This window comes from Chamaea fasciata, unplaced genomic scaffold (genome assembly GCF_029207755.1).
Source record: "Chamaea fasciata isolate MVZ Bird 193981 ecotype frontalis unplaced genomic scaffold, bChaFas1.0.hap1 SCAF_12, whole genome shotgun sequence".
Classification (NCBI taxonomy): domain Eukaryota; kingdom Metazoa; phylum Chordata; class Aves; order Passeriformes; family Sylviidae; genus Chamaea; species Chamaea fasciata.
In genome coordinates, this window is record NW_027094097.1 from 9,756,851 (window position 1) to 9,774,023 (window position 17,173).

Consider the following 17,173-nt stretch of genomic DNA (forward strand, 5'->3'; position numbering starts at 1 on the left):
CTTCGTCCGGGAGAGGCGGCTCGGTGCTCGGCGCGCCCTCCCGCGGGCGTCCGGAAAGGATGCTCCAGGCACCGGGATGCTCCAGGCTCTGGGGGGCTCCACTGGAACGCTCCAGGCCTCGGAGGAATGCTCTGAGTTCTGCCGGGCTCTGCCAGATGCCCCAGTAACGAGAATCTCCAGATCCCAGGTTGCTCTGGCGTCGGGGGTGCTCCAGGCTTTGTGGGGCACCACTGGGATGCTTTGGGATGCTCCAGGCTTCATGAGGTTCCAGGCTGCTCCGGGGGGCCAGGTGGGTCTGCTCGCCCCAGGTGAGCTGGAGCACGGATGGGCCACTGGGCTCAATCTCCCCATCCTGGGGCACGGAGGAAGCAGCACAGGACGAACTTCCTGGATGCAGGGGTTTTGTGGTGCTACCCTGGAAGCGGGGCATTCTGAGCTCAAACTGCAAAGCAAAGCTTGTGTAAAACCCATTTCACTTTCTTTTTGACAGATTACCCGGACAATGACAATGATCAGATGTGATGGAGTGGTGTGCAGGGAGCTTTCCCCTCGCTGCTGTCTCCAGCCTGCATTCCCCAGCCATCGCCTTCTGCTGGCAAACATTTGTAGCACATTTGTACTCAGGCAGAGAGATGGGAAAAGGTGATGCCACCGAGGCTCTCAGGGAAGTCTCCTGTGGCCCATTCCTACCTGGCCAGTGGGCTCAGCCTGGCACTCAGCATCTGAGAGTGCCCATGCCATAGGCACTGCCAGCCAGAAGTCTTGCTCTGGCTCAGGCATCCTCTCCTATCCTCCAGGGACATGTGGACACAGGTCAGAGCTCCATGGAGCACTCTGCCAGAATCCCTTCTTGTCCCCTGCCCAGCATCCCATCTCCCTGGGCAGTTTGGGCATGGCTTGCTACCCACCCAGGACATGGGGTGCTGGATCTCCTGGATTGGGAGCCTCAGGGATGGGGTGTGGGAGATGAGGCACCTCCCAAGGCATGGGGGTTGGCCTCGTCAGTAAACAGGAGATTTTAGGATTATCTGAGAGGGGCTGAGGAGGTAAAGGGGAGACAGAAATTTTGGGGGCCCCCCATGGGTGTTCCCGGGCTGGTGCTCAGGCAGCACCTGGGGCAGGGGTGTATGGTTTCAGCTGGGAAGGGGCTGGCTGGGAGGGGGATTGGATGTGGAGGAAGACTGGGAATTTGGTGGGTGCATGAGTACTAAGCCAGGGTAGGGAGACTCAGACAAAGCAGAGGCACGGGGGGAGGGCATGGGGGACTCGGGTGATGCGGGTGGCACTGGGACAGTTGCAGAGAGCACTGAGACGGGGGCAGGGGACTAGCATGGGGCAGGGGGCTCCGGGAGGCTGCAGATGAGCTGGGATGGAGGGGGGCACGCAAGGGGTGAGCAGGGTGGTGCTGGGGTCCGGGGCAGGTGCTAGGGCCTGGGGCAGTACCGGGGCGGGCCGGTGCCGGTCGGGGCGGGGAGCGGCGGGCGGGGCCCGCGGCGTGGGGCGCGGGGGCCGTCCCGGCGCATCCCCACGTGCGCGTGACGCGGGCGGGGGCCGGGACCGGGACCGCGGCGGAGCGGAGCGGCGGGAGCGGCGGGGCCATGCACCCCCCGGCGGCCTCCCCCGGCCCCGCCGCCCCGGCGGGAGCCGAGCTGCTGCGGTGGCAGTGGCGGGAGGTGCAGGCGCCCTGCCTGGTGGCCGCCTGGATCCTGGTCGCCAGCCTGGCCAAGATCGGTGAGTGTCCCCATGTCCCCACCCGCTCCGGTCCCCCGGGAGCAGCCGTGCCCACCCGCGGGCAGGCAGGGGGAATGCGGCATTCCCGGCGGGCGCGGGGGCACCCGGGACGAGGGGTGTCACCGTACGCCGGAACACGGGTCATGGGGACAAATCCGGCTGGTCACTCTTCTCAGCTGGGTTGCAGAGGTCGGGGACCGCCCTACATTCTCCGTGCCCTGCCGTGGGATGATGTGCGGTGACGGGGTGAAGGTACCAGCCGAAGGAAAAGGTGGGGGCCCAGGATGTTTTTTCCTGCGAGGGATGGATGGATAGATGGGTGGGCACAGAGGATGGATGGTTCATGAGAGGAGAAGCCCCGAAGGATGTCCCGTGTTCCCAAAGGCTAGAACAGTACCTGCCTTTGGCAGGTCTGGAAGCCATTGTTCCCCCAGAGCCCTGGGAAAAGGCTCGGTGGTGCCAGTGCCAGGCAGGATGTGCCCCCAGCAGCCTGGGGATGGCAGGTGCCTGCAGTCTCCACCGGTGGGTCACTCCAGATTGGGTTGGCCTTGGACTCTTGCGCTCCCCAGCACAGGACCACGCAGCTGGGGGAGGCTCTGCTGTGAGAGGCTGCGTGGGAAGGCACAATGAGGGTGTGTGTGAGCTGTGCAGGGCTGGGCTCCCCACCGGCATCCAGGGTGCTGGGGAGGGGATACCCATGTGTGGGTGCCAAGCAGGGGTACCCAGAGGGCTGGTCCCTCACAGTGCCCCTGCCTGCTGTGCTGGCTCCAGGGGATGAGACTGTGACCTTGAGCCAGGTTTTCTCCTCAGGGACCCCGCTGTGGGCACAGCCCCCGTGGTGGGGGCACAGACACCCTCTTAGTTTCAAGTTGGATCAAGAAATGTGGGTTCAGAGTTAGGCAGGGGGATCTCGGATCAGCCAGGGACATGCAGCAGCACTCATTACACAGGGGACAGCTACAGCTATGACCACCAGCTGGCCTCTTCCTGTCCCAGGCATCATTGTAGATCTTCCGTTCCTCTCCTTCCTTACCTTCTCGCAGGAGGGACCTAAAGCCTCGTGAGGAATGAATTAAAAGGTATCATGAGTTTAAAAATACGACACTCTGCTGTAGCTGTGCCACCTCCAGCTGCCGAGTGCGTCCCTCCTACCTGCAGAAGATCAGAGAGAAAATTCCCTTCCCTGGCTGTTATTTTCTCCTCTCCAACCTCCCCCCGGAACTGCTCCCTGTGCAGGTTTCCATTGACGTGCTCCCCTCGGCCACCCTGAATTTTGTGTGGGTGGGTGCAGGGGGGCCTGAGCTGAGATCATTCCCAGATCTGCCACATTCTTCCAGGCCTGAGACTGATGGCCACTCTCCTTCTCTGTCTGTGAGACACGACCCTGATGACTGATAGCTTCAGGCTGCCAGTAGTGTGTCTGTTGGCTCCAATGGATACTCAGGTCCAATGGAGCCAATAGCAACACCCAGACCTGGAAGCACTGCTGCAGGCTGCACCCTGCCGTGGGTGCCCCCAGAGATGGCACGTGCAGTCCCCAGGGTGCACAGGAGTCCCCAGAGGAGATGAACCAGCGATGGAAGATTTTGGGGAGCGGAGAGGGCAGTGCCAGCTGTGGCAGCTGTGGACGCTGGGCGTAGGCTGGCGCAGAGGATCCGTTGTGGTTGTGGTGCTCACAGCCCTGTGACTGCAGGGGAGGAAGCGGCCCCACGCCCGGGTGATGGGGAAATGACACTGTGGGCTCTGTTCTCAGAGGCAGTCACGATGCTGGGGTGACCCAAGCCAGCAAACACCCGAGGCAGGGAAAAACTGGCTTGGGTGTTGCCTTCCTGCACAGCAAGGCATCATCCGGGCTTTGCTGCCTTTTCCACCCACAGTCAGATCACAGGATGTGGGGAATACAGAGGTGATGAGCATTGCCCCAAACATTCTCCTTACACATAGCTGCCCCACGGGCAGGAGTTTGCCAGCAGACAGATGTTTTTCTATGCAGCAGCATTGCCATGGGTTGCAACCATCTCTCCTTGCACCATCACCTCTGTCCCCAGCTGCTCATGTCTTGGTTTAGGTGTTCTGCCATTTCCCAAGCTCTGGAGGAGCAGAGCAGGTTTTGGCCCTGAGTTATTTCAATCACAAATCCTTTATTATGGATGCCTGAGTATGGATTATGTCTCTGAAGTTAATTCACATGTGGCTAAGTTACTGTTGCTGTGGGAACCTTTAGTGCTGAAATCCTTGACTAGTGTGTATAAAATTAGAGCTCGTTCCGTCTGTCCCCACTGGCTGCTCCCTGTGACACAGGGGAGCTCATGTGCTGCTGTTTCCTGGGGAGGGTGGCAGCTTTCTCCATCAGCCAGGAGATTTTTGGACATGCATGGTCTTCCCCACTGATGCTTCTCCTTTATTTGACTAAGTTTCTGGCTTGGTGAAAACAATCATAGAACCATAGAATGGTTTTAGTTGGAAGGGACTTCAGAGATTATCTTTTTCCAACTATCCTTCCATGGGCAGAGACACCTGTCACTAGATCAGGTTGCTCAATGCCCCATCCAACCTGGCCTTGAACACCATCCATCCATGATAGAAGGCAGCCAGGACTCATGTCGCCACAACATCCCTGCACGCTTTCCTGGGTCCCTCCAGCCAGCCAGGACATAGCTCCACAGCATGGGGAATGCAGATGGGTTGCCAAAGCAGAGAGCAGGGATCTTGGCAATGTTCCTGAGAATGCAGAAAGGGGCTGGACGCCTCGTTCCCTTCTTGAAAACTTCAGAGCTTTGTTCCCGTGGGTGGGAAGCGGCTTCACAGCCTGCTGCAGGCGCTGAGTGAGCACCATTCGTCCACCGGTGAAGGCAGCTTGTGTGGGGTGAACAGGGCTCTGCAGTGACTTGTGCGGTCATTTCGCAGGAATTTGGCCTGGATGAAGCCCGGCTGGCTTTTCCTCAGTCTGTGAGTCTGCTTGGAGGGCTGTAGTGTCCATATCACCACAGTTTCCGGGGCTGTATTGCAGCCCGTAGCAGTGAGCAGAGGTGACTGGGGCTGAGCGGGGGGAGTGCCCCAGGCTCTGTGGCTGGGGGGGTCACTGGTAGAGCTATGGCAGAGGCTTGGCCTAGGTGCACTTTACAATTGAGGTGCTTTGTGGTGGAGCTGCAGATCACACTGCCCCTGCGCTCACTGCTCTGCCCCTGATGGCTGCAGCAGTGCTCCTGCTGTATTATGGCAGGGAGCCAGTGCTGGGGCATGGATGGGGCTTACTGTGCCAAGCAGCAACCTCTTGAGATCCTCAGCTAAAGGAAGAGTGGCCCTTCGCCTGCACATTGGGTGGTGGGCTCAAAGATGTTGTCTCTGGTTGTGAACCAGATCTTAGTCATTGAATTATCTCCTCTAATTCAAAGCTCAGCTGTGGTGAAGGCAAGAAAATTACCTAAGAGGTACTGGGAAAGGAGAAAGGAAGAACATCAGGAGGCCACAACCTCAATTCTTTGGCTGTCCACATCTCAGGGACACTGGGACCTATCCCAGAAGGATAGAGCAGGACCAGGACAGGTTCAGAGGAAAATGACAAGGGCATAGAGACACGGAAAACTACTGATGAAGCACTGACTGTTCCTGGGCTCCTCTCCAGGTCTACGCCACAGGAGACAGCACCCTGGGCTAGGCAGGCGTTATTGTCTGTCCATTGGGCTTCCAAAGGAGGGAAGCATCTGAGTGATCCAGGGTTGGCGCACAACAATAGCACAACTTTCCTTCTGGAGGGGTAGCTTGGCACAAGCAATGGGCACCTTTAGTCCTGCGAAAGGGTTTTAGGGTCTGGGTTTTGGGGTTGGCAGCAGGACTGGACTTGCAGCCAAGTGATGGCTCAGAGCCTACCCTGATGTCCCTTGTAGCTGCTGGGTGCACACGGACAGAGGTGGCTCTCTGAGTGCCTGGAGGAACCCTCTCCCCAGGAGATTTCTTCATCTGATGGAGAAGTCATGTGACAGAGCTGGGCTGGATGTCACAAGTGATGGCAGAACTCAGTGATGGGGGGACAAAATCACTGTGACCCTCAATAGCCTTTCCCCAAGCAATGCCCTTTTGGAGGGGGAGCAAAATTACAGCACCTTGAGCAAGTGAGGAGAAACCTCCAGGGGTGGGGGGTTGCCTGCCTGGCAGCTGGACTGATTTAGGATTACACAGGACACCCTGATGTGGGGGACAAGGGTGCCTGGAGGGACGAATTCCCTGTGCTGGCCGGTGTGGCATCCTGCTGGCCTGTGCATGAGCACAGGCTCACTGCCACATTACTGATGGATGAATACCAGGGCATCCTCTGCTTGCTTTAGAAAATACATCCTGTTCCATGGCAGCTTAAGATTTGGCTCAAACCTTGCATGGAATAAAATGATTATTCCAAGCATCTCTAAATCTGCAGCTCCCGAGTGCCTGTGTTTCTGCATGCAGGTAGGTTAGCTGGTGCTGAGGGTGGTTGTGCTCGGGCATGGCTTGTGCTGCAGTGGTTTGCATGCTGCTCTGGCTGCTTGCTCAGACGGATGCAAACAAGGTCACCCTCTCACCAGGGCTGAGCATCCTCGTCTCCGAGTGGGGTAACGTGTCCCGGTGTACCAGGATTTCTTCACTTGAACAGCAGCCAGCAGTGCTCGTGACACTGCGAACGTGCTCACTGCCTGCTTTAAACCTTTAAGTGCAGATACCAGAAGCCAAGAAAAGTAAAATGCCTGTCTGATTTGGTTATTAGACAGTGGCTGAGATGGAGAGGGAAATCCTAAAGAGTCAGGGACCTGAAATCTTCAGCTGGGAGGTAGCTGGAAGGTCTTTGTGCACAAATGTGGCCATGAAGCAGCCTTTCCATAGGTGGTCCCTTGTTCTCCTCCCACCCATCATGCATCACTCAACCCTTCTGTGAAGCCTGTGGATTTGGGATGCTCTGTCCATGTGCCTGTTTGGCTGATGCTGTCATTCTTCTTTTTCTTCTAGTTTTCCACCTGTCAAGGAAGGTGACATCTGTCGTCCCGGAGAGCTGCCTTCTCATCCTCCTGGGACTGGGCCTGGGGGGCATCGTGTTGGCTGTGGCAAAGAAAGCAGAGTACCAGCTGGAGCCCAACATGTTCTTCCTCTTCCTTCTGCCCCCCATCGTCCTAGACTCGGGGTACTTCATGCCCAGCCGGCTGTTCTTCGACAACATCGGTGCCATCCTCACCTACGCAGTGGTGGGCACGCTCTGGAACTCGTTTGCCACCGGCACCGCGCTCTGGGGACTGCACCGGGCCGGGCTCATGGGTGGGTGTGCACGGCTGCCCAGCTTGGGCCACATCCCTGAAAAATAGGTTGGAGGTGCAAAGCACCCCAAATTTCGTAGCCCACTGCCTCTGCCTGCTGTGGATTCATAGGAATTACAGCACGAGCAGGGTCCTGACATCCTGGGAATGGTGCTCTGGCAGGACGGTCAAGCGTGCGGGACAGATGGGCCCTGCTTGGCACTGGGCTGACTCATGTCTTTGCTATTTTTGTCTGCCGACCTTGGCTAGCCTTGCTGGCTCGCTGCCGTGTTCCCTGTCCTTGGCTGGAGCCACTGGCTCTGGCTGGCCTGGGCTGTGTTTTGAGCTCTCCTGAGCCCCGAGGAGCCACTTGATGCCTGGACCTGAGGTGGGGCTGCTGAGCCACCTTTGGTGGTACCTGCTGGAGGAGCAGTGAAGCACCTGGGTGCCGATAGGGACATCCCTCATGCTCGTCTCATGTTGCAGCCAGAATGCATTGAGTCCCACTTTTCCAGGGGCATCTCGGAGGTCTGGAAACAGTTTTGGGCTAATCCCATTGCACTCCCAGTTGAGATGCTGCAGCCAAGTCACTGGGATCAGATGAGGGACAGGCTTGTTTCCACCTGGTGAGAGGGGCTCTGGGGTGGCTGGTTTGCCTGACCTTGGTCCTTCTGTCCTAACAGATCCAGGTGTTGAAGCTGGGCTGATGGATTTCCTGCTCTTTGGCAGCCTGATTTCCGCTGTGGACCCTGTGGCAGTCCTGGCTGTCTTCGAAGAGGTCCATGTTAATGAGACCCTCTTCATCATTGTGTTTGGCGAGTCTCTCCTGAATGATGCTGTCACCGTGGTGAGTTGCAGCTTGGGGGACTCTAATGTTGAGCCCAACATAGTCCAAGGTACTGGAATTCCTCAGGATGGGCAGAGGATGCATGCGACATCCCCGAGCTGGGGGCAGACCCATGCCATGCTCTCTTGGCCTTTCCTCTCTCCTGGCCCTGGGAGACTTTGCCTGCTGAAATGAGCTGTTACCTGACAGGTTTGGGGTGGAAAATGCCTCTTCCACAGGACCCTTCCTGCCCCTCTCAAGGCAGGGAAATGCCCTGCATTTCTTGAGGGATTTGCCTTGCCTGCAGGTGCTGTACAAGGTCTTCAACTCTTTTGTGGAGCTGGGCCCAGCACACATCCATGCCACAGACTACGTGAAGGGGGTAGGTGAGTAATTGCCACACCGACCCTTCCACCTCTTCCTCTGTTGTCAAAGTGGAGAGGGGCAAGCACAGGAGCCACTGTCCTCTGGGGTGGGCACTGAGCACCACAACTCTGTCATCTCCATGTGTCACATGCCGGCCATCAGCACAGGACTGCAGAATTGTTTGGGCTGGAAGGGACCTTAAAGACCATCTTGTTCCGAGCCCTCTTCCATGAGCAGGGACACCTTCCACTAGACCAGGTTGCTCAGAGCCCCACCCAACCTGGCCTTGAACATCTCCAGGGATGGGATAGCTAATCTGTGCCAGGGCCTCACCACCCTCTCAGGGAAGATTTTCTTCCTAATACCCAATCTAATCCTGCCTCTGTCAGTTTGAAGCCATTCCCCTTTGTTCTGTCACTCCATGTCCATGTCAAAAGTCCCTCTCCAGCTTTTTTGGAGTACCCTTTAGGTACTGGAAGAGCTTCTGAGGTCTCCCCAGAGTCTTGTCCAGGCTGAACAAGCCCAACTCTATCAGCCTGTCCCCATAGCAGAGGATATGCTTTGGGATCATCCAAAGCTTTGTGTTCCATGGGATGCTTAGGAGGGGACCTGGGTGGGAACATGAGGCTTGGCCAGCCCAGCATGGCATGGCTGTGGGGCACAGGAGTTGGGCCAACTTGCTTATGGTTGAAATGAGTCTTCTCCTCCCACCAGCCTCCTTCTTCCTGGTGAGCCTGGGGGGCACAGCCGTGGGGTTGCTCTTCGCCTTCCTGCTGGCCCTGATCACGCGGTTCACCAAGCGTGTGCGCATCATCGAGCCACTCTTTGTCTTCCTCCTGGCCTACGTCGCCTACCTTGCTGCCGAGATGGTCTCGCTCTCCGCCATCCTGGCGTGAGTACTGCGGTGTCCCCCAGGGGAAACCACGAAATTGGGGTTGCAGTGCTGAGCAGACAGGCAGTGAGTAGACCCGCTGCTCATCCTGCTGTAGGGCCATGCCAGCTCCTTCTGCCCCTCTGCAGAGTCACTTTCTGTGGGATCTGCTGCAAGAAGTATGTGGAAGCCAACATCTCCCAGAAATCCCGCACCACAGTCAAGTACACCATGAAGACACTGGCCAGCAGCTCAGAGACCATCATCTTCATGTTTCTGGGCATCTCGGCTGTGGACACCTCCAAGTGGACATGGGACACGGCACTGGTGCTGGGCACCCTGTTCTTTATCCTGCTCTTCAGAGCTGTGGGTCAGTCTGTCCTGCTGTGTATGTGGCTGGTAGCACACAGCCCTTTTCATGCCAAAAGGGGATATTGCCCAGGAAAGGTTGGGGCATAAGGCTAGCCATGGATCCTGGCTGGGATTTTGTGCTGTCTCCTGGAGCAGACAGGGTTCTCCCAGCATTCCAGGCTCTCCTTCTCCTTCTTCCCCAGGTGTTGTTTTCCAGACATACGTACTCAACCGCTTCCGCCTCATCCCCCTGGACAGGATTGACCAGGTGGTCATGTCATATGGTGGCCTCCGTGGGGCTGTGGCCTTTGCCCTGGTCATCCTGCTGGACAAGGAAAAGGTGAAAGCCAAGGACTACTTTGTGGCAACGACCATCGTGGTGGTGTTCTTCACCGTCATTGTGCAGGTGAGGATGGGCACTGTGCCCTCCTCCAGTACTGCTTTCTTGCCCCAGAACTGGCCTGGGGACATGTGCTTTGGGAAAGTATCTTTTTTCAAGTGACCTCTGGTCCTCGGTGCTTTCTGGCACCCCATCCATCAGCAGGATCACTATGGGGACTGTTGCAATGGTGGGGCCATGGCCCACATTCTTTTCCCACTGGCATTTTTTTGTGTTCTGGGACTGGCTTCAGGAGCTCCAAGAGTACCTGCCTGTCCAGGCTGTTCTCTCTACAAAGCTGCTGATGGGCCCCAGCTCTGGCATTCAGCGCCCTGGGAAGGGAAGCCACAGGGAGGATGAATATAAGCCTAGGGGAAGGATGACTGGGGGTGCACACACAGCACTGGGGTTGGGTTGGTAGGGGCATGTGTGGCTGGCACAGCCACTGTCCCCAGTCACTTCGTGCTGCTTCTGCTCCCTGTGCCCCAGCCATGCACCCTCTTGCCCTCCCAGTCTTTCCCTTGCCTTCTCCTGCCATTCTAGGGCCTCACCATCAAACCCCTGGTGACGTGGCTAAAGGTGAAGCGCAGTGACCACCACAAACCCACGCTGAACGAGGAGCTGCATGAGCACGTAGGTGATAGTGCCAGAGGCTGCCTGGCTCCCCTCACATGTGGGACTGGGCGAGGGCCATGTGTGACCTTGGCATCCCCAAGGCACCCACAGACTTGCCACCACTCACCCTCTTCCCCTCACCCAAGGCTTTTGACCACATCCTGGCAGCGGTGGAGGACATCGTGGGGCACCATGGCTACCACTACTGGCGGGACAAGTGAGTGTCTTAGACAGGATCCCCTGCTGACTGTTAATGAATGGGAGCCACAGGTACATCTTGGGGTTCTCACAAAAGGACACCTCTGCTGTGGGCAGGACAGCAGGACCAGGAAGCCTGTATGTCTGTCCATCAGTCTGGATAGGTACTATCTGGCTGTTGTCCAGGAAGCCTGTATGTCTGTCCATCAGTCTGGATAGGTACTATCTGGCTGTTGTCCAGCAAACCAAGATCACAAAAGTGTCCCAGAGAGAGGTCAGGCAGGTGTGGTTGGGGATGCTGTGGAGCTGGCATTGCTCGCCAAGGTCAGAACTTGGGGTGTCCATGTTGGTGGCAATGGCCCTCTGCCTCCTCATGGATGGAACTGTGCTGGGCACTGAGAAGGGAACAGCCCTGTTCCTGCTTGGGCAGTGTTTATCTGGAGCACAGGGACAGGAAAAGGATGCAAAAAGCCTGTTTCCTGCAGGGGAAGTGCTCCAGCAGGGTGGCCCCAGTCCCACTCCCACTGCCTCTCACAGACCCGATGGTGTCTGGCTTCCCCTTGGGCAGGCTGAAGAGTCACCATGTCCCCTTCCCTCCTGCTCTCCCTGTCAGTGTGTCCCAGTGCACAGCCAGGTCCTGCATGCCCAGCCTCCCTTCACCATACTTGAGATACTCAGCCTTGTGTGGGTAGATATCCCTGGCCATGGTACCCCATGGGAGCTAAACTGCCTATGTCTTCATCTCATGGCAGGTGGGAGCAGTTTGACAAGAAATACCTGAGCCAGCTCCTGATGCGGAAATCTGCCTACAGGCTGCGGGATGAGATCTGGGATGTTTACTACAAGCTGAACATCCGTGATGCTATCAGCTTTGTCGATCAGGTACCGGCAGTAGTGGTGTCCAGGCGGCAGGGTGGCCCTGGCAGGAGAGGTTCCCCTCATGTATGGCCACACGTGCACCCTCTGGCCAGGCAGTGGGGCCTGCCCATCCCAGCTGGGTCCTTGCTGTCCTGACACCAGCCTTGTCCTCCCTCCTCCCAGGGTGGCCACGTGCTCTCGGCTGCCAAGCTGGCGCTGCCCTCCATGCCCAGCCGCACGTCCATGTCAGAGTCATCAGTCACAAACCTCCTGTGAGTACAACCATCCCTCCGAGCTCCTGGACAGACCTCGCTAGACCTCCCAGCTGCCCTCTTCCCTGAGGGCGGGTTGCATCAGGGCTGCCATGGGCTGTCAAAACGTGGGCATGGAGCCCAGCCCATCCATCTCCATCTCCCCCAGGAGGGAGAGCGGGAGCGGCGCGTGCCTGGACCTGCAGGTGATCGACACGGTGCGGAGCCGGCGGGACAAGGAGGACGCTGCCATGCACCACGTGCTGCGAGGGAGCCTCTACAAGCCCCGCCGGCGGGTGAGCACTCCCGGGCCACGGCGTGCGGCTGACCCCGAGGGGAGCAGCACCCGCAAGAGGAGCAGGGATGGACGATGCTCTGTGGGGCCAGCTGCTCACCCTGTGTCTCTTTGCCTCTCCCTCGGCCAGTACAAGGCCAGCTACAGCCGTCACTTCATCTCTCCAGATAAACAAGAGCGCCAAGATAAAGAAATCTTCCGGCAGAACATGAAGAGGCGTCTGGAGACCTTCAAGTCCACAAAGCACAATGTCTGCTCCTCCAAGAGCAAGGCCAGGCTGAAGGAAAAAGGCAGGAAAAAGGCAAGTCCTTCCCAAGCTCCTGTTCTTTTCCTAGCTCTAAGATTTGGCCACCCCAGGATGAAGTAAGAAATGTCCTTTTGGGATATAGGTGAGGTGCTGCAGAGCATCAGCAGCTCCAGAGCCAGAGGCTCATCTCTTCTCAATCTTGTTGATGCTGCATGTGAGCATGCAGGTGTTGTGTGTCCATGTGTCCCCAGCATGCCATCAGTTGCTGTGCAGTGGCTCTTCACTGAGCAAAGTCCTGGAGGAGCCCCAGGTTCATTTTGCAAGAGCACTCAGCATAAAGCAGCCTCAATACTGGTGCAGATCCAGGCTCAGAAATGTGCCACTGCACCTCAAATTGGGCCTTAGGTATCTTCTTTGGTCTGGAGGCTTTTGAAGCCATTGCAGCTGAGCAAGGCCATGAAGATGCAAAGCCTAAGGACTAGAAACCATCTGCCATGTAGTGAGGGTGGGAATTGGCATGCCCGATGTTGGCTGGCTCACAGCCTATTGAATTTAGGGCTTTGCACAGGGCAGGTCCCAGCCAGTTCTTCTTCTTTCACAGAAGAACATCTCTGTGACCAAAGAGGCACCCAACGGGAAGACGCACAGAAATGTCCCCTGGCAGGATGCAGGTAAGGCCAGTGGCAGGTGAGGATGGCAGGTTCTGGCAAGGGGACTCGGTGGCATAGGATGGGAGCACCTGCTGTGCCTGCCCACTGCCATCTCGGTGGGATGACAGCACCCAGAGTTGTGCTAGCACCAAACCAACCCCTTCCATCTGCCTGCAGCTCCTGTCCTGGTGATGGTCAGCTCAGAGGAGGAGGAGAGCGATAGCTCGGAGACAGAGAAAGAGGATGATGAGGGGATTGTATTCGTTGCTCGAGCCACTGATGAGGTCCTGCAGGGAAAGACAACTCCTGGTAGGCACCAATGCTCCATGCTGGGGCAGCTGCCATTGGGTAGCTTGTCCTTCCTCTGCCTGTGGAGCAAAACTGCCTTGGCCTGGGCAAAACCAAAGTCAACAGAGCGTGAATGGGAGAATCACTGTCCTCTGGAGGCATGGCAGAGCCTCCCTGTACCCTGCACCCCTGGGCCAGCACATGGTGTGATTCTTGGGGTTGTCCTGCATAGGGCAAGGAGTTGGCCTCCATAATCCTTGTAGATCCCTTCCAACTCAGGATATTCTAGGATTCTATGGCCATTTGGTAGTGTTGGTTCTGCAATGTTTGCAGGGTCCGAGGACAGACTGAGAGCTGTGCAAGCTCCCTCTCACTGTCCCTCCATCTGCATCTCCAGGCAGCCTGGATGTCTGCCCCAGCCCCTGCATCATCCCTCCATCGCCAACCTTGGCAGAGAAGGAGCTGCCATGGAAAGGAGACCAGGCTGATCTGGCTGTTTATGTCTCTTCGGAGACCACCAAAATTGTGCCAGTGGATATGCAGAAGGCGTGGAACCAAAGCATCTCCTCCCTGGAGAGCATCGCTTCCCCTCCAGGCATCGAGAGTGGACCTCAGCACAGGAGATTTGCCTGCCCTGTGCTGGAGGAGCAACCCCAGTCTGCAAGCCAGGCAATGCCAGAGCAGAGCTCCTGCTTCCAGTTCCCCAGCCACGTCTCTAAGAGCGGCCGGTCACAGAGTGACAGCAGCCCGGACGGTCCTGAGCAGCAGGAGCTGCAGCCTTTGATGGCCACAGAGGAGCAGGGCAGGATGCCACCCACTGCAGAGGCCAGGTGGCTGATGTTCAACAGAGCAAGCCACCTCTGAGGGACCCTGTGGATTGGGAAGGGGCTGAAAGCTGCAGACAGGCTATGAGCTGCTGACCGCTGTCTTGCATTGCAAAGCTTGTGTGTGTCTCCATAAACTCCAGGAGTGGCAGGAGAACCCAGTACTCCTCCTGGAGCTGTACTCCAGGGTGTGCTTTGCCCATGCACCTACTGATGCAAATCTGGTCAATAATGGTCTTTGTGCTGTGACAGCAGGTACCAGCCCCTTTTCACCCAGGGAGGCACAGATCCCAAACCTCATTCTTCCTCTCTGGTCCCTACACATCTCTGCTGCTGGGAGCTTAGAGATATTTCTCCCAGGGCTGGGATCCCAAACAGACTTGATCCTGTCATGGCTGTGCTGCCCTGAGGTGGTGGCTGCTGGCAAAATGGGCTGTGGTTGCTCACAGGTGTAAGAGTATGAGCTGATCTCCAGCCTGGCTGTGAGTAGGAGACCTCTGGGAAGCGGGCTGAGAGCAGTGCTGGTGCACAAGAGCCCACCCGCACCCAGTGACTGGGCCATTGACTTCAAGGTGGCCACAGTGCTGGTTCCTCACAGCATGCTTGGAGCTCAGCCAGGAGCCCAGAGATAGGCTTCTTGCCACAACAGCCCTGTGTTCCCCAGGTTATGGAGGCACCACAGAGGCAAGGCCATGACTTTCTCAGGACTGGGAGCAGCGCTCCTGGGGTTTGGCTCCACCAGGAGCTGGACTAGTGAATCTGAACGCACAGGGACTCCTCTAACAACAACCTGCTGTGCCAGCCTCATGCCTGTCGCCTGGATGTGTTCCCAACAGCTGCAGTGTTCAGCTTTCTGCCTTTACTGGGAGGCAGCTGCCCTGCACAGCATCCTTGGTGTTCATTCTGTCCACATCCCAGTGCCTTCAGTTGCCTGGGGTGCATCAGCTGGGAGGACTGGTCATGGTGCAAGGAGTGGAACGAGCAGCAGGTATGAATGTACATCAGGAACAGGGGTGAGGGGTGTGAGCAGCGTGCATCTTCAAAGGTCTGTCCCCAACACCTGCATCCCAGCCACCCCTGTTCCCTCCTCTTCTTGTTCCTTCCTGTTCCCAGAGGGTGGTGGGAGCTGGTGGCCCACACGATGAATTATTTCTGGTGTGACCCCAAGGGCCAAGAATTGCTCCCCAAGAACTGCTCAGCACAAAAAAGAGCACAATGGCTGGGCACTGGCAGAGCAGAAGGGTTGGGGGTTGCTCCCCTTTGGGAAAAATGGGGACTTGGACTGTTAATGACAGATAAAAGCCTGCCTTTTCCAGCTCTATGGGTGTGCTGAGACAGGAGGTGCCAAGGGGACACTTGGATGCACTGGGTGGGTGAGCCCAGTGTGGAGCAGGTGAGCTGGTGGGATGCCCAGCTCTGTCAGCAGGGCTCAGCAGAGGCCCTTCAGCTCTGTACCTGTTCCACCAGATGAGCATGAGGTTTTTAAAAGGTTTTTATATAGTTTTGCATTTCTGGTATGACTTATTCTAGTTTTGATTTCTGATACAGGGCCATACTAAATCTCTAGTTGGGTCAGTGTTTTCTGTAGCCATGGGCACCACAAATGACTCAAAACTTAATATATTATTTGCAAGGATATTGTTATAATGTGAAAATATAAGCAGAGTATTTTGTAATGTTCAATAAACTGGAGTTGGAGCAGATGTTGTGGTCTGGTCTGTCTATTGTCTGGGAGCCTCTGCCCATCCTGGTTCAGTTCTCCTTTGCAAGTACCATGGCCTTGTGCCTCTCCGTTCTTCTCTACTCGAGGCCCCAACCCCCCTCTCTTGATGTGCCTAGCTGGATTTCCTGATTTCCATAGTTTGTGGAAAATGTGAAATTCTTTCCAAAGAGATGCTTGCCTGCAGCCGTTGTTAGGCTGTGCAGCAGTGAGAGACCAGGGCCTTCTGCCCAGAGCTGTGGGTGCACAGCCACCAGCATGCTGGGAGCCCACATCTTCCCATGTCCTCCCTCCATGCCAAAAAAATGTTCTAAAGGGGTCTGTTTCAGGGTATTCTGGGTCACAGGAGCATCAGTGTGTGCTGGTTTTGCTCTTCCCCTGATCTCCTGGTCTCTGCTTTTCCTGAAGGAAAGTAGATGTGGTTTACTTGATTCACAAGGTAGATGTTTGGCTTGTATTGAATCTGGCACTTACCCCTGTTCCTCTTTGGCAGAGTCAAATGTAGCTTCTAGCCCTGTTAGCATTGCACTGGCCCTGTTAGCTTTGCATTGGTGGAAGTTCTTGCTCCTTGTGACATTCCCCATCTGCCTTGCATCCCACTGACAGTGCTGCTGGCTGAGCTGTGCTCTGCGTGCTGGACCTCAGTGCCAGCATCGCCTGCAGCCACAATTGCCTTGGCAGTGCACCAGGCTGTGTGAGCCAGGTTGTTTCCTGGAAGAGGTGGATCTGTGGCCTTCAGGTCCTCAGAAGAGGGAAAGCAGACATCTCAGCTTCAGGAAATGCTGAGGCTGGTTGGTGGTCTCTCATCCAGATATCTGAGCCTAGCAGCTAATGTGTGTGCAGGCTCTCCATGCCACCAGCCAGCAGCTCAGAGCCCCTCCTTCCCACCCTCAACCCCAGCCTTGTTGTGAGCAGGGATGGTGGCTCCTTGCCAGTTTTTATTCTTGTACTTCACTCTCTGTATTTCACCTTAGTGTGTCCTGCCTGCACAGGACTGCTCTGATCCTTCCAGCATAGCTGAGAGTCATCTCTTTCAGCCTAAAAATACTAAAGCGCTTCAGTGGAAAAACACAAGGAGTGGGCCAAACCACGAATGCATGTGCCCAAACTTCTGCTTCTCCAGGACAGAGTAAGGCACAACCACAGGAGCTGCTTGTCAGACTCTAACCAGAACATATAACCCTCTGACTGTGACTGTAAGCAACCCCATCCCACAGCAGACTATTACAGACCTTTCATTTTGCACCCAGGCCTCTGTTTAGAGCCTGCCATTAAACCTGCATATTTTTTCCACAGGCATTTGCTTTCTCCGATACTCAGCTCCTCCAGTTCCTCTGTGGTACCAAAACTTGTGAAGTCAGCAGGGGATGTAAAGCAGCTCTGGCATCAGCTGTATGGAAGAGCTGTGGGAAGTGGATTGGTGTTGGCCATCTTACAAGTGAGTC

At 56.5% G+C, this 17,173-nt stretch overlaps 1 protein-coding gene across 4 annotated transcripts; it reads left to right on the forward strand.

Annotated features, from left to right (window-relative positions):
- The first annotated feature begins 1,563 nt into the window (after window positions 1–1,563).
- Window positions 1,564–15,704, forward strand: SLC9A5 (solute carrier family 9 member A5). Of its 4 annotated transcripts, none has more exons than XM_066194483.1 (16): window positions 1,564–1,731; window positions 6,709–7,011; window positions 7,673–7,836; window positions 8,123–8,201; window positions 8,896–9,073; window positions 9,202–9,422; window positions 9,607–9,809; window positions 10,326–10,415; window positions 10,544–10,614; window positions 11,348–11,477; window positions 11,637–11,725; window positions 11,874–12,000; window positions 12,130–12,300; window positions 12,815–12,917; window positions 13,074–13,205; window positions 13,582–15,704. In XM_066194483.1, exons 1-16 carry the CDS (start codon window positions 1,599–1,601, stop codon window positions 14,046–14,048), a joined length of 2,661 nt encoding a protein of 886 aa, XP_066050580.1. In that variant the 5' UTR covers window positions 1,564–1,598; the 3' UTR covers window positions 14,049–15,704. The 4 variants fall into 4 exon arrangements, with proteins under 4 accessions (XP_066050580.1, XP_066050581.1, XP_066050582.1 ...); XM_066194484.1 differs by having other exon boundaries at window positions 12,848–12,917; XM_066194485.1 differs by having other exon boundaries at window positions 13,518–13,767.
- Window positions 15,705–17,173: the final 1,469 nt, after the last annotated feature.